Source organism: Marmota flaviventris, chromosome 2 (genome assembly GCF_047511675.1).
Source record: "Marmota flaviventris isolate mMarFla1 chromosome 2, mMarFla1.hap1, whole genome shotgun sequence".
Lineage (NCBI taxonomy): Eukaryota > Metazoa > Chordata > Mammalia > Rodentia > Sciuridae > Marmota > Marmota flaviventris.
Window position 1 is genome coordinate 102,520,480 of NC_092499.1, and position 21,079 is coordinate 102,541,558.

A 21,079-nucleotide genomic window follows, 5' to 3' on the forward strand; every position below is an offset into this window, starting at 1 on the left:
TGAGCTTAGAGTTATCTAAGGTCCTGAAAAAACAGTCCACAGCCTTTTTTGTGTCTTATATGTCACCCTGGACCCTTCTGCCATACTCCTGCTTCAATTTGACCATTTTGGTCATGCATTTTCTTAAATTAAACCAAAGGGCAGGGGGAGACTATTTGAATACAAAACAAATCCTGGAATGCAAAAACACATCAAAATTTGATCACCTTACTAAATTGTAAAGTTAGTTATATTAAGTCCTTATAAATAAATGCACAGTGAATCATTCATTTCCATAGGTCCTATATCCCTCCATTCAATCAACAATGGATTGAAAACATCCACACACAAAAAATCTATACCAAACATGTACAGACTTCTTTTTCTTTTAATTCTCTAACGATTTATATAGCCTTTTACAAGATTATAAGTAATGTAGAGATGAGAGGATATGTCTAGGTAATTTGCAAATACTATGCCATTTTATATAAGAAACTTCAGCATCCAGATTTTGGTGTCTGCCAGGGTCCGGGAACCAGCCCTTTGTGAATATCAAGGGATAAGTGGACTAGGTAAGCTATTCTAACAAAGTTTTCCTCTAGCCTCTAAGAACATCAGATGAGTATTTAAATAGTTAAAATGTTTCCAGTTTCTATGGATACACTAAATAAAATCAGCTTATCAAATTGAGATAGCCAAGATCTCAAACTGAATTTTATTAGCTTAAACTCAAATGATGGAAATTCCCTTGTCTGATTCTAGATGCCAAATGTAAATATTAAAGAGAGATTACCTCAGATACTATCTGTTCCTATTTTTCTATCAAATCAGGAAATTTCTGGAATCAAGATTCCAAGTAGCCTCTCCCATAATTCACCTTTATAACTGTGGGTTAATTATAGGTGCATCGTATGATATTTTTCCAGGAAGATTATAACTAAATATTTTAGATCATCTTAAAAGATGTTAAAAACTAACCGTAAGAAGTATGGAAAGGAATAAGCTTAGCAACTCAAAATTTTACCTCCAAATAACTGTGAACAATGAGCATTGGCTGCATTAAGAAAGTGACTTATAATAGGTACATTTTCACAACACAGTCTAAATGAAAGACCCAAGTCAAGGAGTTTTTTGGAAGACTGCTTTATTAACAGTTCCTTGAACACTGTTTTATACTTGGTAGGTACCATAAATATTTGCTAAATAACTTATAATCAAAGGGATCTGCAAGACTTAAGAATTTTTTTTCACCAACCCTGGAGCAGTTTCACACACCTATAATCTCAGTGACTGAGAAGGCTAAGGCAGAAAGACTGCAAGTTCGCAGCTAGCCTCAGCAACTTAGCAAGAACCTGTCTCAAAATAAACAAAAATTTAAAAGGGCTGGGGATGTAGCTTAGGGGTAATGCTCCCCTGGGTTAAATCCTCCCCAATTTTTTGCTTTCACTATTTGTATAATACAAATTTGTACTATTATAATTAAAAATGTTAACATCCTCGTCCTTTCAGGTAAGATGTTTCAATTTCCCACTTGTAAAGATCTAAAAAAATAGTAATAATAATAAGCCAAATGCATTTTGAAGTGTTTGGGACTGTAATACATCCTTTAAGAAACTAACTATAGATGGGGTGTAACTCAGTCATACAGCAACTTCCTTGGAAGTGCAATCCCCAGCACTGCAAACAGCACCAGTAAAACCTCCAAGAATCCACCCCCAACTAGGTACTTTTTACTTGCAATTCTCCTGCCTCAGCCTCCAGAGTACCTAGAATGACAAATGTGTACCACTGTGTACCCAGATATGTACCCAGCTCAAGAAATTCTGTCTTCTATTTAACAATTCAAAAGACAAACATGATTTTAAAAAAGTCTTGTTGTAGCACAACATTGCTCTGCTCCAGGCCATACAATCTAGGAATACCCTAGATATAACCGTAGATTTACAAAAAATTTCTTGAGTTTTACCCAAATATAATCAAAAGTTGAGATTTAGTGTTAGAAAACAAGATTTTATATAAATCTCATATCAGCATATTATCATTATATATGTCTTACCAGTTTCTGGTTGGCAGAATGTATACTGGCTGCTTGAGGAAGAGCCCATGTTAAAATCTTCTGAACTCTGTGCTTCTTTAACAATTGTAACTTCTTGATTTCCAAATTCTTCTAACTTAGGAGGTTCAAGGGTAACAATATCAGAATCATCACTGGCAGTTCCAAAATAGACATTATCTTCAGGGGACCTCTCTTCTTCTACCTAAAATTATCATAATTTTAGAGATAATAAATTATAAAATTATTTAAGAGCCTTATATTTCTATACAATTCAAAACGTATAGGGTAATATAGTAATCTGAGGTTAAAGTAAAATACATGGTTTCCTGTTTTTTCCAGTGCTAGGTATCAAATCCAGGGTCTAGGACATGTTAGACAAGTGCTATACCACTAAGCACTTCCCCCAGCTCCTAAAGATATTATTTCTTACCAACAGTAAAGGATTATGCAATAGAGGCTCATCATTTAACTTGAAAACATCATCAAACCCGTTGGCAACTCTCAGATTTAGATGGACCACTTCTTTCTCTGACTGGAATGCAGAAGCTGAGAAAACTACCTTTGCCATCCAATGACCACAGAAAAGAGAGAGTTGATTTCTCTCACCAGTTCTATGAATTTAAGCATGATTTTGTACTCAAGGAACCTGTTAAAGACTGATTAAATTTTTCTGGTTATGTATGTATTAAACTTGAACAGCTACATCATCTATCTATATAGTTTAAATGTGTCCCCCCAAATTCATATGCTGTAACTTAATCACCAATGTGATTAAGAACCCCCAATGGATGCAAGAAACCATGGACAATATACCACCCTATATATACTATATTTTTTCTATACCATATACATACCTTTTAATTTATAAATTAGGCACAGTAAAAGATTAACAATAATATAAGATATAGAATAATTATAATAATGTACTATGATAAAATTGTATTAATGTATTGTCTCTTTTGAAAAAGTCAAGACAAATAAATACTTTTGGACCACAGCTGACTGCAGGTAACTGAAAAGGGAGAAAGCAAAACCACACATAAGGAGGACTACTGTATTAAGAGTTGGGACCTGGCCAGGCATGGTGAACACTCCTGTAATTCTAGGTACTCAGGAGACTAAGGCAGGAAGATCGAAAGTTTGGGTCCAGTCTGAGCAACTTAGCAAGACCCTGCATCAAAATTTAAAAAGGGTTGGAGATGTAGCTCAATGGCAGAGTGTCCCAGGTTCAATCCCTAGTACTGCAGAAGGAAGGAGGAGGACGAGAAGAGGGAAGAAAGAGGAGAGAGGAAGGAGAGGAGGAAGAGGAGGCCTACTTCAAACGAAAATTATAATACAGATTAAAAGAACAAGTCTTTAACAGAAGCTAACTTTACCCTTAAAACTGATCAATCTATGGAATCTCAAAATTTTCAATTTACATTGCTTATGATTCAAATAGGAAGAAAATACAGAAATGGAGGCTTCGATTCATATTCTCTAAGGATACTATTTATCATACATTCACAGAGTACAACTTTACCTCAAATGCTGACGTGGTTTCTTCCAAAGTTGGATAAGCAGTTCCTTCCATTAACAATGTGCTATTTTGGCTGCTTTCTGTTATAATGCAAAGATCAATAAAAATATTCATTTAAAACAGTTGACTCTTTGTAATATAAATACCATCACTGTAGAAGAAATCTATTCTCAATGTTAAAGTAGATGAATGAAAAGTCATACAATTGTAAAAATAACTCTACTGTTACCACATTTTAATTATTTGAAATTGTCAGGAAACAATTTTATTTACTTAAGTGGACTCACTTGGGACCTACTAAGAACTTAAATCAAAGCTAATTTAAGTAAATAAAATCTCTACCTTGTAATAACAAATCACTTAATGAAAAGTGTTTCTAAGAACCCATTAATATGTAAAATACATCTTCAGATACCTGATAGCACATTTCCTGACTTCTTAAAAGTTCATCCAAAATTCCTAAAAATACCACCATTCCAATGGCTATCACTGGCTTGTAATGTAAGAATCAAAGCTGCTTTAAATTGTAAAAAGCTTGTCGGATGCAGTGGCGCCTATAATCTCAGCAGCTTGGGAGGCTGATGCAGGAAGATTGCAAGCTCCAAGCCAGCCTCAGCAACTTAACAAGACCCTCAGCAACTCAGAGAGACCCTGTCTCCTCAAAGAAGAAATGTAAAACAGAATACTGAATTCATTATTTTTTCTCAAAAAGAGTACAAAATGTTAATGGGAGTTAAGTATAATATTAAATACATACATAAGTTATAAAAGAATTATAAGTAGCTGTATATTAAAATCATTTTGGGGACTGGGGTTGTAGTTCAGTGGTAGAGTGCTCGCCTAGCATGTGTAAGGCACTGAGTTCAATCCTCAGCACCACACAAAAATAAAATAAAGATATTATATGTCCACCTACAACTAAAAACATTTTTTTTAATCCTTTAAAAATCATTTTCCCTACCATGAACTTTATTTTTATGTATTTTAACTACCTAAGAACAAGAAAAAAAACAGTACTTTTGTGTTGAATAAAAGAATATTATCGTCAAAGATGGACTTGGGTCCACAGAGTACCAAGTATGGAAATTTTTTACATATAGGTAAATGCATTTCTTAGGAGAAACTATTCACACCTTTCAGAATCTCAAAGGGATCTGAACTACAAACAATGAGAATATGTGCAAATGAGAATAGTAATCAGCACATAAGCTTAAGAAAAAATTAACAGGTACAATCTCCTCTATTTCTATTTCTGGCCTTGACATACCTACTTTACTCTCCTGAGGGGGAAATGTTCTTCTTACTTTACATTTTAATGAAATTGTGTGTAAGAAGTAGTTTAAATATGAAGATAAGACTACATAGAAATTGCTTGGGAGTTACAGCAATTATTTGGGAGTCATATGTCTCTACATAAATAACATGCACAAGTTCCACAGGAAGTATATTAACATAGATGCAGTACAGTACATGGTCAAATATCATTTTACTAAATCTTAACTCAAGAACTCCATAGCATGATGATACCTAGAGAATCTCTTCTGATGAAAAGTTTTGTACATTGCTAGCCACAACATTAATAATGGCAAGCAAATACAAAGTACCAAACAAATTCATGTTAAACCACATAATACATAATGTTTAGTCACTGGTTACACCTATGGTATGAAAGACTATGTAGAGGCCCAAACATATTACTGCTGCAAATAATAAACCCTATGGCAGGCTGGTGATACTAGGTTCTGCAAGCCTTCCTAAATCCACTCTGAATTTCTATCTAACCCACACTAAAATTAGTCCTTCAGTAACCAGATCACTAAGATTATCCAAAAAAGCTGACTGCCTAGAAAGAAGTCAAGATTCATAATGGCACTCACATTTTTGTTTTCAATCAGAATTTAACAACTTACCTTCCTGCTCTATCTGCAGTACTTGAACATCCTCCTCTTGTTCTAAAGATGAACATTCTGGGGTGAGCTCACAGCTGTCACTGGTTGTGACAGAATTCACCATCTCTACATCAGACCCCTAGAGAAAAAGTGATACTCAGTTATTTCTCTATTAATTTTTCAAAGCTGGATTTGATTTGTTTTCCATTATTAAAAGTCCCAGATGTTGCCGTACTCCAAAAGGGAATGACATCTAATCCAATGAGCTTTATCCCAGCAACTCAGGAGGCAGAGGAAGAAGGACTGCAAGTTCAAGACCATCCACAGCAACTTAGCTAGGCCCTAAGCAAGAGGCAAGACCCGGTGTCAAAATAAAAAATAAAAAGGGCTGGGGATGAGGCTCAGTGGTTAAGCACCCCTGGATTCAATTCCTGGTACCAAAAAAAAAAAAAAAAATCAAATCCAAAATTCAAATTACAATCTGTTCAGAGAAACAGCCACACGCAAACAACTTTTTTTTTTTTTAATTTTTTAGTTGTAGATGGACCCAATACCTTTATTTTATTTATTTATTTTTATGTGGTGCTGAAGATAGAATCCAGTGCCTCATACATGAGAGGCAAGTGCTCTGCCCCAGGGCCACAATCCCAGCCCAACAACCACTTTTTATGGCAAAGTAAACTGCTATGTTGAAGGAATAATTGTTTTAATATTCATAGATGTACACAATACAATAATATTATTTGGCCAATATCATTCTCCAATATATTTCCCCTTTCCCTCCTTTCCTCCCTCTCCATGGCCCATTTCCTCTATTCTACCAATCTCCCTTCAATTTTCATGAGATCCTTCCTCTACCTTTTCATTTTTCTTCCTTGGCGTCCACATATGATGGAAGACATATGATCTTGACTTTATGAGCTTGTTTTAATTGCTTAACATAATGTTCTCAAGTTACATCCATCTTCCTGCAAATGACATAATTTCGTTCTTCTTGGCTCAATAAAACTCCATTATGTGTATATACCATATTTTATTCATTCATTCACTGACAGACATCTAGGCTGGGTCCACAGTTTGGCTACTGTGAATTGCACGGCTATGTATTTCTATAGTATGACTTTAATTCTTTAAGATAAATACAAAGGAGTGTTATAGCTGGGTCATATGATGGTTCCATGCCAAGATTTTTCTGAGGAACCTCCATACTGATTTCCAAAATGGTTACTGTAATTTACAATCCCATTAACAGTGTGAAAGTTTCCTTTCTCCCCGTATCATCTGCAGCACTTATTACTGTATTTATATTCTTGATGGCTGCCATTTTAACTGGAGTGAGATGATATCTCAGGGTAGTTTTGATTTGCATTTCCCTAACTACTAATGATGTTGAACATTCTTTCCATATAGTGTTGACCACTTGTATTTCTTCTTTTGAGAAGTGTCTGTTGAGTTCATTTGCCCATTTATTAGTTGTGTTATTGGTGGTGGTGTATTTTATGGGTTTTTTTTTTTGGTGTTTGAGTTCTTCATATATTCTAGACAGTAATCCTCTATCAGAAGAGTAGCTAGGCAAGATTTTCTCCCATTCTGGAAGTTCTCTCTTCACTTCCTTTGCTGTGAAGAAGCTTTTTAATTTTATGCTATCCCATTTATTAACTCCTGATATTATTTCCTGGGCTTTCAGGGGTCTGTTGAAGAAGTTATTGCCTGTACCTGTATGCTAGAGTGTTGCCCCAACATTTTCTTTTATGAGTTGCATAGTTTCTGGTCTAATTACTGGATCTTCGATGCATTTTGAGTAGACTTTTGTGCACAATGAGATATAAAGACCTAATTCCACTCTTCTGCACATGGATAACAAATTTTCCCAGCACCATTTGTTAAGAAGGCTGTCTTTTCTCCAATGTATGCTTTTGGCATCTTTGTCAAAGATCAGATGACTGAAAGGCATAAATTAAATGAACCTTTCAGGTTAACAGAAGCCTTTCCTATAACAATTTTTTATTCTGAGGTTATCCTTCATACTTTGTTGTCAGACTGTCTTTCTTTAATAGTGGAATCTTGTGAATTTTTTCCTTGTGTCTTTTTTTTTAAGTTATACATGGACACAATGTCTTTATTTTGTTTATTTGTTTTTATGTGGTACTGAGGATCAAACCCAGTGCCTCACACATTCGAGGCAAGCGCTATGCCACTGAGCCACAGCCCCAGCCCTCCTTGTGTCTTCATAAGCAAAGTTAACCCTGAAGCTGATTCTGCCTCTCCCTATTTTTTCTATCAACTTACAAAATTCAAATATATAACTCACAACAGCAAAAAATAAAAGAATTTGTGAAAGGAATAGGCTTTGAAGACTAAAGAGAAATTTAACATATAACTCAAAACAGCAAAATATAAAAGAAGTTGTGAAAGGAGTAACCTTGAAGACTAAAGAGAATTCTAAATATAAGACTTTAAGGTTGCCTATGGTGGCAGGAGCATGGCAGAAGCAAAGGCAAGGATAGAGCTGATTAGGGGGTTGCTGGAAAGACCAGTTCTGGACCAAATCACAATGGTAATAATGGAAAAGGAAACATATGTATAAGAGACACTAACAAGAGAGCTGAATTTGGTAACTAAATACAGAAGATGAAAGTATAAAAAAACATGACTTACTCTGTGGCATGATGTCTAACACACTTGGCAAATGCCAGAAAAAATTACTGTTTTGTTCTAACCTGCGGGCTCACAGGTAGGATTTCCAATGCTGCCTTGCTCCTGTACTGTTAATTATCCTTGAAGGAAAAGAAGCTGCTATGAGTTGACCCAAGCTTTGTAGAAACAGGTAAAAAATAGAAAAATCACTTTGTGTTGGGGGGAAGGTACTGGGAACAGAAACCAGAAATGCTCTACCACTGTGTACATCCCCAGTCCTTTTTTTTTTTCCATTATTTTTAAATCTTAGGATATAGCTAAGTTGCTCAGGCTGGCCTCGAACTTGCAATTTTCCTGCCTTAGCCTCCCAAATTGCTGGGATTACAGGTGTGTGCCATCACACCTGGCATACTTATAAAAATAAAAACAACTTCAAACTCAATTGGTACAGTTGCTATTAAATTTTGAAACTATAAAACAGAAAAGCAATCTTTTTTATTAATCTTGCTTTCTAGAAGATGACTAATTGTCTAAATATTAAAATAATTATATAAGAAAATGTTAAAATTTTTCTATTAATGAAAAATAGGCAAGAAGAGATCCTGAAAACAAACAAGAAAACCACAGATGCTTTGAACAAGTATGGCTGATTTTTACTTTATTGTATCTGAGTGATTTTTTTTTAAATAATGAAAGCAGTGTAGAACATAAACCCTTAATAAAAACTTATGATGTTTCTTCTCTTTGTAATGTTTATTACAAACTAGTTATGTGCATTCATTGTATGTATATTACTCCTCTACATAAAACATATTTTGTGATAAAGTTCTAACCATAGTTCTTTAAGTTCTGTTAAGTTCCTATAACATCATAGTTCTGTTAAGTTCCTATAACAACATTCTCCATCTTCCTTTCTGGTCCATCTTCCTTTGAGCCATTCTGTTCTATCCAGGCTTGGATATTTTCTAATTACTTAATTTTTGACAAATTTACCTTTCTAAGCTTCAGTTTTCTTAACTACAAAATAAGAATGAAAACAATCTATATACAGTGAGGTTTTCTTTAATTATATGAGAATTGGATAAAGCACAGAGCCTGACTAGTAATAAATCTCAGTAAAAATGTACCTAACAACTTCAAGCTAAGGGAAGCTATGAACAATAATGCAGACGATACTGGCCCATGAAGAGTTTTCAGCAAAGCAAGCTACAGACAATGGAACCTTTGGCTTAAATGCAGAAAAATGCTGGCCTTCAAAGAACATTTTATATCACTGCTAACACTAAAAGACTACAAATTGGGCTGGGGATATGGCTCAAGCGGTAACACGCTCGCCTGCCTTGCGTGCGGCCCGGGTTCGATCCTCAGCACCACATACAAACAAAGATGTTGTGTCCGCTAAAAACTAAAAAATAAATATTTTAAAAATTCTCTCTCTCTCTCCCTCTCTCACACTCTCTTTAAAAAAAAAAAAAAAGTCTACAAATTGCCTCATAAAAAGTATTAAAGAGCATACCTCATGATTGATGACAGTCCAACCACAAGATGAATCACTGTCACTGGAATTTTCAGACATTTTTCAGGTCTACAAATACAAGAACATATTGACTTGTGGTACACATTTTTTTTTTAATCTGATAAGAAGCTCTATATGTGACATAAAGTGTGAAACGTAGCTTATTGACTTCCAGATGAAACTAAGACAACCCACCCATAGATTTATCACACAGGATATGATATGATTGCAAACCTTTATGAACAAAAACAACCAAACTTCTAAAAACAAGACGATTCTCCTGAGCTAGAATGGTCTGGGCAATTCTATTATTGGAATGAAGAAGAAAGTTGAGTCTGAAAGAAAATGTAGGATTTGACCAGGCAGAATTAAAGAGGAAGGAGAACCCTATTTAACCACGTCAGACAGTTGAGGTTGGCAGAATGGTGACTGGGGAAGAAATAAACAGTAAAGACCCATATTTTCAATGAATAGTGAGAGGTGTAAAAAGCATGGCTAAAGAAATCAAGCAGTAGGGAGACTGGAAGAGCTCCCCTGCCAAGCAAAATGAAGTCTCTATGTTGGCTATACAAGCAATTTAAATTTTACAAGCAGAGAAGAAACATAAGTTTTTATTAAAATATGTCAGAGATATTTCAGTTGTATTGGATTAAAGTAGGGAAAAATAAAAGGAAAAAAAAAACGAACAGAGGTTGGTTCAAAACTTGTGGTCACTGGCAATGACCTAGAATCAAGTTCTGGATCAGCATACACTGGTCACTTTACCTAGTTTCTTCTCCACTTTCCATCTGAGGCTCCTTTAAACTGCAAAATGCATCTCAACTTGCTCTACACATCTAAATCATATGCTTCTGTTACTGCACATATACTATAAAGATATTAGATCCAAGCTGATGGCTACAATACTACTAGAACTCTAGATAATACTGAACTAGTGCTCAAATAAGAACAGGCAAAAAATAAAGATCTGGATCATCTATTGATTCTGGAAACTCTTACAAATTAATATTTTTTAAAAGGAGATACAAAGAGGCTAGTCACTAAACATAAAAAAAGTGCATGTTTTCAGATAAATTATTCAAAATTTGAACATTAAAAATGATCATGTGACTTTTTATGCTATGTTAGAGATTTCTGATAAGTTCACATGAAGTCATCTGTTTTGATTTCTATTTAATTGGTTAGATCAGGTCATCTATAATCCTACAAAATTTCTATAAACTTACAGAAAAGTCTTAGAGTAAAATGAAGTCTTTCTATCCAACAAAGATTATCCAAAAGGCTACAGTATGAATACCTCAAGGAATATTAACCAATGTTATATGTTTAACCTTATCCCAGTATTCTTTGTTAAACTATGTAAATTCCAATTTCTCATCAAAGCAGTTTTCATGAGTTTTAAAAAAACTTTTAATACATATCACTATTTGTATTGTGTTTTATAATAATTTGAAAAGCATACATTGACATATGTGAGCACACAAAGATTGGGCAATTAAATTTGCAGTGGGTAAAGAGGGTTTATATATAATCAAAGGTTTTATAAATGAACCTGCAAATTAGACAGCATATTTTTCAAACTGAATTAACAGCTGCCAAATTTTAGAAATTGAGATATTACATAAAAATAAAGATATCCAGCTTCTTGTTTAAAAAAAAAATCAGATCTGACAGTAATTTCCTGGTTTCTTTCTTCCTAAGCAAGAAAGGGGAAAAGTATTGGAGCTGGGGTTGTGGCTCAGTGGTAGAGCGCTTGCCTAGCATGTATGAGGCACTAGGTTCAATTCTCAGCATCACATAGAAATTAATGAACAAAATAAAGGTCCATCAATGTCTAAAAAAATTTTTAAAAAGGGAAAAAGCATTATACAGCAAGAACAGAAGCTGAAAATTTTAGTCTAAGAAAATTCTAAAAAAGGCAATTAATCTAACATGAGTGGAGTGAAAAAAGATCAAATTTGAATTCTGAGAGTATATTATAAGATGGAGAAGGAAGCAACTAAAGGGCCCTAAACCTGTAGGATGCAAACAATGTAATATTCCATGAAAAAGATAACTACTAAACTTAATAAATACTAATGAAGACAGGGCAAATGGCGGGGAACATTTCAGAGAGATTTGAAAAGACATGGAAGACTTTTTTTAAAGGACTAAATAGCCAATCATAGAAAGGGAAAGTACAGGGTAATTTCCAGGTCTCTGGTTTCAGTGACTGGACAACTGGAAAACACATTCCACATGAAACAAGTAAGTGGAGCTCTGTGAACAAGAAAATCGACTGAAGCCCAAAAAACATTCTTTACCACATGAAAGCTTCTTTCTTTCCTTTGCCTTCCCCACCTTCTAAAACTTCTGTTAATAGCTCACACTCTCACTGTTGCTACATCCCACCTCCATGACTTACTGGAACTTTATTTTCTTAATGCCCCTTCAAACTTCTGATTAGTCATCAGAGATATTTAAATATGCATAAATCTCCTATTCCCTAGGTAATTTCAATTTAAACAGTTCTTTTAAACAGGTTAGCCCTAGCTTTTTATTTCCAATAAAAAGCATCCTCTATTAACTTTGGAGATGAAATAAAGACATTTCAAAACAAAGTATTAATGTGTATTAATACATTGCCTAACTGTGGATATTTATCAAACTTGAATTTCTCAAATCAATGAGTCTACTTTAATACAATCCCAATTTAAGTCTTTGTTTACTTCCCTGGGGGGGGGAGTATATGTATGCCCAAACTAACCCAAAAGAGAAAAAAAAAAAAAACTCACGCGGCATATACCATTTTGATAGTATGGGCAAGCAAAGTGACAGGCCTACTAAAGAACCCTCTTAATTTAGTTGTTCTCAAAAAAACAGTTGAAACCCATGTAAATTGGAAAATGCCTGTAATCCCAGCTACTTGGGAGGCTGAGACAAAAGAATCCCAAATTCAAGGCCAGCCTGGGCAACAAACAGAGACCCTATCTCAAAGAACAAAAAGCTCTGGAGATGTAATTCAATGATACCACACCCCTTTGTACAAGGGGAATAAGGAGTTGTGTGTACTATAATCATATAAAAAACTGGTAATTTTCTAAGGCCAACTCTAGACACACTGACTATGAAATATTCCTGTGGTGTTTGAACCTTGCCAGATATCTTCCTAAAATAATCATCTCATTATGCCATTCCTTTAAAATTTCCATATTGTCTTCAGAATATGACCCAAAGGCCTTAAATATCTTTAATCTCTATCAATTCATCCTCTTTCAAATTATTCTTTTCCTCCAACCTTTTAAATTCCTTTAAAAGTCTCAAGCTGGGGGTGTAGCTTGGTGGTATTATATGTGTTTAGCATGCAAGTGGCCCTGGAATTAATCCCCCACACCAAAAAATTAAAAAATAAAACATTATGCTTTCTCTTTACTCTAGGGCTTTACAAATTGTGATCAGTGGTCTATCCCCTTACTGCAACCCAAACTCTTAAACTCATCTCAGCTAATGCTTCCTTTGTACCATTCCTTGACCCTATTCCCAAAGACTCTAATAGTTTCCCTAATCTGAAACTTAAATTAGAATCCTGTGCTATAATTGTTTATTTGCCCACCTGTTAAGTAAACATTTCTGGATGATGATGTGGTCATTGACACAAGTCCAAATTGTTCCTTAAGGATCTTAAAATTCTGGAGAAACCCATGAGGTTCCTCTCAGCTTATTCTGACCATAGGTAAATGCATAAATTCTTCTCATTTTACTAGGTTTACTAGTAATAACTTAGAAATAACCAGAGTTTATGGAAAATTTACAAAGGAATCATATAGTTACAAAGCTAAGGATATTTTGGAAAGACAATAAACTTGAAAACTTGGCTAAACTCAGGTTTCCTTTTATTCCTTAGGGTAGTCTCTAACTAAATCAGTTATATGTTCCCAATTGCTTTATATTCCATTTGTATATTGCTCAGGCCTTTCAAATACATCTACAAAACAGAAATCATTTTCCTGTTTCTGGTATCTCAGAAAATAGCATTAGCCAAGCTAGGTACGGTGACAAAGGTCTATCATCCCAGCTACTTGGGAGGCTGAGGTAAGAAGATTGCAAGTTTAAGGCCAGCTTTGGCAATCTGGCTGAATCTTGCATCAAAACAATTTTTTTTTTTTTTTTAAAAAGGGTTTGGGATGCAGCTCAGTGGAAGAGTACTTACCAAGCATGCATGATGCCCTGTGTTTAATATCAAACATCTCAAGAAAAAAAAAATTAGGTGACAGTGGTCAGAATTTCTAATAAGCCAGGCATGATGCTGCACAACAATAATCCCAGAAGCTCAAGAGGTTGAGGCAGTAGGATCATAGATTCAAAGCCAGCCTCAGCAACTTAGTAAGACTGTATTTTGAGACCTGTCTCAAAATAAAAAATAAAAAGGACTGGGGATGTGGCTCAGTGGGTAAGTGCCCTTGGGTTCAAGCCCTGGTACAAAAAAAAAACTTGTCAGAATAAGACAGCAATAATATTAATTATACCTCATTAAGTACAACTAGTTTCAATTACCTGATGGTGTACCTCATCATTCCTGAGTAGCTACATTTTACTATGGAAAGGCAAATTTTCCATTTCCTTATCTTCTAGAATTAAAGATGATGGAGAAGAATGAGGGCATTATTATACCATGCTTCTACAATTCCAAAGTAAAGCAAACAATAAGCTGTAAGGGCCAAAAAAAGTGCTGCTATACTGTCAATGTCATCCAAGATAGACAGTCTGGATAGCTTTCACAAATCTTTTTCTACAATGTTTTTCAAAGGTTCCAGATCTTTCATCTACCAAAAGGATATGAAAATGCCTGCTTTAAAAGAAATTTTACCTGAGAGAACAACACAGGATTATAACTAACGAAAACTTTAAAATGTCCTTTATAATCAACTTTTTCCAATAGTAACCCTAGAGAAATATTTTAAATAAGCCTATCCTGATCTGAAACATTTAATATTATAGTCATTCATTCAACAAACACTGAGTACTTTACACTGTGCCATGAACTATTCCAAGTGCTAAGAATAAGGACTCAAAAGAAAAAAAAATAAGTCCTCCCTGAAGGGAAGCATACTTTCTAGAAGACAAAAGTAAGCCAGTTGATGAAGGGGAAGGTTCATGAATTGGAATTTTAAAATAGAGTAGCTAGGAAAGATCTCTGGTATTATTACAAAGGAGCACCACCTCAATCCCATTTTATTACTGTTGCTTGTTTGTGTTTTGGTGGTACTGGGGACTGAACCCAGGGCCTCACACATGCTAAGCAGGTGCTCTACCACTCCTCAGCTCTAAGAAAATTTCAGAATTAAATTATGTCAATGGGGAGCAACCCCAGAGTCTTCCAGTAGATTCAGAAAAGCCCTTTCATTCTATGAAAGACATATAGGAAGAAAGTATAAATGATAACTTTCATCATTCTGGATAAAACAGGAATAATGGTTCACACCTGTAATCCCAGTAACTCAGGAAGCTGAGGCAGAAGGATCACAAGTTCAAGGCCTGTCTCAACAACTTAGCAAAGCCCTAAAACAATTTTTTTAAAAGTATGGGGATATTAGTTAAGTGGTAGCACCCTTAGGTTCCATCTCCAGTAATTCAGGGGTCTGGGAGGTAAACAGAAAGATTTCAACACTGGAAGGAGGACACAATGATGGTTCTAGGTTAGAAGGAGAAATAATTGAAAAAGTTCAAGTTTTTTAAACCTGAATCCATGTCATCTGGTAGGAATGAACAGAAATTAGCCTAATGGTATCTTACACAACTTTTTTCCTTAGGTTACTTCTCTAATTAATGTTACATTCAAAATTTTGATAAAGAGCTACAATTTTATTTTTTTAATATCCTTATAACAGCCTAAGTGTTTTAACTGTACTAGTCAGAAAACACCATGCAATATTTATCTATAATTTCTTAGCATTTATTTTATCTACAGTAGAGAACATATAAGCATTTATTCACTAAATGGATCAGAAATAAGGATGAACTTAAGGATCAGAAATAACCCCATCCCAAAACTTGCATCTCTTAAATTTCACATAATTATGAACAGTTCTTATTTAGTTTTAAGAAGTACTCAAGATCATTGAAATGAAATCGAACACAATCACTATGATGGCAAAACAGAAAAACTTAAGTAATCCGCTATTATCTAACAATCTCACCCATAGCTAGTCTGCCACTCTTTTGCTTCCTCATAAAGTCTCCAGCAGCAAAGAAGAAAAATTTGATGATGGTTAATGACACAGTACCCCAGTGTCCTGACCCATTACTGGACTCCTCAGCTTCATAATGACCTCTTACCAAAGCCTGACAGAAGGAATTAAGGAACAAGATGACAGTCGCCAGCTGGAGCTGGCCTCTGTATCACTTCACCTTGCTTTCAGCAATCAAAAGATGGCTACCCTTCTAGATGAAATACTAAATACAATATCAATGTAACATAGAAGATAGTAAAGTCTAGTTCAGTTCTGTTCAAGGACATTTTACCATCTTCAATTGTGTTGCAAAGACAGAGAACCTCCATGAGTATCAAAAGTTTGCTTCCTTGTGATACTACCCATCTACATTAACAGTCACCAAGAAAAACAGCCTTGCAGGGTGTGGTGATGCATGCCTATAATTCCAGCAACTTGATACTGTTCTAAACTTTTTTTTTTTTTGGATTGAACCCAGAGGCAATTAACCAATTAGCTGCATCCCCAGCCCTTTTATTTTTCATTTTGAGAAAGGGTCTTACTAAGTTGCTGAGGCTGGCCTCAAATTTGCAATCTTCCTGTCTCAGACTCTCAAATTCCATGGGATTACATATGTGTACCATACTGAACCTGGCTAAACCTTTCTCTTTGAAACAAGGTTTGCTATGTTGCCCAGGCTGGTCTTGAACTCCTGGGCTCAAGTGATCCTTCTGTTTCAACTTCCCAAGTAGCTGGGAATACAGGTGTGCACTACCTCACCCAGCAAAATCATTTTAATTATTACCCTTTATAGCTCAAAGAAGACTTTGGAAATTAAGAAATACAAAATCAGTACAAAGAAAGAGTAAAACATTCAGATAAATTGGGTGTGGAGGTACACAGGCCTGTAATCCTAGCTACTGAGAGGCTGAGCCAAGAGAATCCCAAGTATGAGGCCATGGATAAGACCATGACTCAAAATAAAAAGAGTTGAGGATGTAGTTAAATGGTAGAGTATTTGCCTAGCTTATGTGAAGCCCTGGATTCAATTCCCAGCACCAGTTATTAAAAAATGAAAATATGTTTTTAAAAAAGCATGGCCAGGGCTGGGATTGTGGCTCAGAGGTAGAGCGCTCCCCTAGCACAGGTGAGACCCGGGTTCGATCCTCAGCACCACATTAAAAATAAAGGCATTGTGCTATGACCATCTATACCAAAAAAAAAAGCATAGCCAAAGGAAAAGGAAAAGTCTTTCTTAATAGTGAGAACAGTTTACATTTTACAACAAATTTTATTTAAATGCAACTGAGATACATACTTCCAAAGATTTTATGAGCAGTTGGGCCAACAAGTTTTATCCTTACTTTTTCTATTGTCATGTTTTAGAACTGGGGGGGAGCGCTTTACAACATGAATAGGATTATATTAGGTCATAAAGGTAGAGTCATGATTAAATACTGATGGCTTTATAAAGAAGAGCAGAACATGACACATACTTATGCTTCCTTGCCTTGTGTCACGTGATGTCCTGTGCCACCTTGGGACTCTGACAGCAATAAGCCCATCACCTGATTGGGGGGGGGGGGGGGTTAGAGGAGGCTGGAACTTCCAGAACTTCTGAGCTAAATAAACTTCTTTAAAAAGTTAATTTAGTCTCAGGTATTTTGTTATAATAACACCAACAGCCTCATGTATTGCTCTGAAGGAAGAAAGGGTCTTTAGTCCTATTCTTGAGAGCAGAGAGAAATTTCCACTCTATAGGTTTCTTTTATCCAGTCTGATCTTAAGTGAAAGGCCCTTTAAGTCCCCTATAATATCAAACATTTTTCAGCCCCATATCCTGGCAATTAAAAAAAAAAAAATGGGGCTGGGGATGTGGCTCAAGCGGTAGCGCGCTCGCCTGGCATGCGTGCGGCCCGGGTTCGATCCTCAGCACCACATACAAAACAAAGATGTTGTGTCCGCCAATAACTAAGAAATAAATATTTAAAAAAATTTCTCTCTCTCTCCCTCTCTCTTTAAAAAAAAAAAAAAATGGTGCCAGGCGCAGTGGTGCACACCTGTATTCCCAGTGGCTCCAGAGGCTGAGGCAGGAAGATTATGAGTTCAAAGCCAGCCTCAGCAAAGCAAGGTGGATGTTAAGCAAATCAGTGAGACCCTGTCACTAAATAAAATACAAAATAGGGCTGGGGATGTGGCTCAGTAGTTGAGTGCCCCAGAGTTTAATCCCTGATAACACACACACACAAAAAAAAAAAAAACTTGCTAGATCCCCACCCCTACCAGTGTATTCTTCCACTGAGCTATACCACCCAGGGCCTATTTTTTTTTTTATTTTAAAATAAGATTTCACCAAGTAGCCCAGGCAGTCATCGAATTTATAGTCCTCCTGCCTCAGCCTCCTGAATAACTGGGATTACAGGCATGTGATACCACACCCAGCTCTTGAAGGGATCTTTTAACTATTACAAGCAGATAAATCTTACAGCAAGTTTTTACCAGTGAGAGTCCAAATTAAATTGGTTTCCAAACAGCTCCAAGAGACAAAAGATTTGATGAGAAATTCTGAATATGGAATTTATAATTTCACTATTTTTTATATGGAATAATTTTTTTTAAAGCAGTACCAGGGTTAAAACTCAGGGCCTTGCAAGGCAACCATTCTACCACTGACAGTGCCCACTAAATTTGTTTTTTAATTTTATTTTTGAGATAGGGTCTTATAAATGGTCCAGACTGGATTCTAAACTGCAATCCTCCTGCCTCAGCCTCCCAAGAAGCTGGGATTACAGAGGTGTACCACTACTCTTGGTTCAATATATTAAAAATATAGAGGTACTTACCCACACAAAAAATTAAAGGGTATTTTCAATTTAAAAAAAAAAACATAAAATTACATGTGCAATGTCTGCTAAATTTTCAGCATTCATTTATTACCTTTCTGAATCAGGGAAAAAAACACATTTTTTTTTTAATGAAAAGACAAGCCATTTTTAAGCATAGGGAATGACAAACACAAATCCTTAAAGAAACTTAATAGGTTACCTTAATATCTTTACTATCTGGGCTTTTGATAAGTTCAGTCCTCAGGGTGGCAATTATAGCATCAAGAAGTAGATCCCATGGCTATCCTGCCTCTTATATTCATGATCAAAGTGGAAATAACCCACCCATTAAGCAGGGTCTCCCAGTTCTCATAAAGTACAAAAACCCTAAAATTTATTACTAAACATAGGTACCTGAAAAAAACCTAGAAAAGGGGGAATAATTTCATTTTATCCGTGCCCAGAAAGAGGAAGTAATACTGTTAACATACAGCAAAGTAACCTTTTGATCTAAAAAATAAATTCTGCAAGAGAAGTGAGTCAATACACAATTACTTCACACATTTCCTTCTTTGATGTAACATAATTGGGAAACAAAAGTAATTACTGCCACATCTGAAGATAAAAGTTTCCCTTTTTGCCTTAATTTAAAAGAAGCCACAGAGGAAAAAATAACTGCTAGTATAGTATTCTTTTCAAAGGATATTCTCATTGTGAGAAAAATCTTTTTTTTTTTCCCATGTTGTTATATCTTAATTTTATAAAAGTCTGGAAGGGCTAAAAGATATATAAAACACACAAATCTACAGTCTGTCCTCACTTGGGTACTACTATAAGCCACAGGTGCTCTTTTTCCTTTGTATAGAGAAATAAATTTTAAAAATACTGGATCCTGGTTGGGTTTTGCTATTCTCAAACTTTCATTTTTCTACAGGATAAAAGTATAGATCTGGGGTTGTGGCTCAGTGGTAGAATGCTCACCTAGCATTCATGAAGCACTGGGTTCAATCCTCAGCACCTTTATTTTTAAAGGTATTGTATCCACCTACAACTAAAAAAAAAAAATTATTAGAAAAAAAGATGGATTTCTCACTTAAAAGAATTACCAACCCATGATACAATTTATATTTGTCTTTTATTTTCATTTACCTCTATGTACTCTGATAGACTCCTTATAATATATTCCTAAATTACTAAGACTTTTCATTTGAATGCTGTTTGTCAACAAAACTTGAAGTTAATCTCCATAGTCAGATGCTATAACAGCCAGGGCTGACTTCTCCAGAAGGAGATGGCTAAACTTTACTGCTTATGTAAGCAATGTTATCTCTCAGAGGACCTGGGATTTCATACTTAATGTAGTCTCATTTCTCATAAAATTAATTTAATGTCTCATTTTAGAACATTTTAGAAAGAGTAGCCACTTCCTATTAAAATAGGGCTCCAATAATCTCTTTAGACGTGAGATTAAAACAAAAATTAAAAACCCAACCACAGAAACACACTACTATTTCAAGGCCTTTAATGCAGCAGAGTGCAAAGTCACAGTCAGAAGAGGAGCCAGGTTTCCTTCAACCTAAAAAATGCCACCAAGCTCACTAAGAAATCATATGAAGCTCCATTTGACTTTAATGAAACTTCATCAAGAAGCATTTATCATGTCAAGTCATCATACTTCAAGTGTATAATATACTTTATGTAAATGTCATTTATGCAGGCCAATAATACTGTCACTTACAAATCATGTCTGATTTGATCTTCAGAAAAAGAAGTAAGGCAACTGGTTGCTATTATTGTATTATTGCAATTTATAAATGGAAATAGATACTCCTAAATTAAATTACTTGCCCAACATCATAAAACATCCTGATTCCCAATCCAATGCCCCTTTTACTCTTCATTAAGCTGGCAATATGAAGCAGAAAATTTTGAAAGGATAGTGATTTATAGACAATATTCAAGAAAAATTAGATTTTTGGCTTCATGTGATTAAAGAGGAAAATCTTTAATTCACACTACTTATTTTCTAATACTTCTTCAGAAAATCTTAAAGCCTCTTTTACAGCTTACGTTATCATACGTTAAATTGCCTTTTTTAAAAAAATCCCTAACTTTGTTAGATGCAATCCTTTGCACATTATGGGGCTAAATTTCATCTTCGAACTCAAATTGAGAGATGATTTACTCAATTTTTTTTCTGGTGTTAGACACTGAAAAAGACCTTCGAAACCAACTTATATTTTTAGATGTTTAAATCTCATCAAATTTGCAGAACTGTCAGGAAGGAAATCCTTCAAAATACAGTAGTTGTCACTTAGATTATGGCCACTTCCTTACCTTAACCACACAAACACAAAAATAATTCAGCCTCTAGTGGTTCTGCATTGTTAGATGAGTCTGCATTTTGTTTTAAAACACCACGGATTTAATTGGCTTTGTTGCTGTGTCCATGTTCTTAACATTTTCAGAA

At 35.1% G+C, this 21,079-nt stretch overlaps 1 protein-coding gene across 6 annotated transcripts in view; it reads right to left on the reverse strand.

Moving 5' to 3' along the window:
- Ccpg1 (cell cycle progression 1) overlaps positions 1–21,079 on the reverse strand; it is a 38,876-nt gene that overhangs the window by 14,918 nt on the left and 2,879 nt on the right. For 3 of the 6 annotated variants that reach the window (XM_071608282.1, XM_071608283.1, XM_071608279.1), the window contains exons 2-4: positions 5,465–5,582; positions 3,558–3,634; positions 2,036–2,237 (exon numbers count right to left, since the gene is read on the reverse strand). In XM_071608282.1, coding sequence (XP_071464383.1) covers positions 2,036–2,237; positions 3,558–3,634; positions 5,465–5,582 — 397 coding nt within the window. Of the gene's footprint in view, positions 1–2,035; positions 2,238–3,557; positions 3,635–5,464; positions 5,583–9,596; positions 9,666–19,590; positions 19,661–21,079 lie in introns of all 6 variants that reach the window. The other 3 variants (XM_027924821.3, XM_071608280.1, XM_071608281.1) reach the window with 2 other exon arrangements.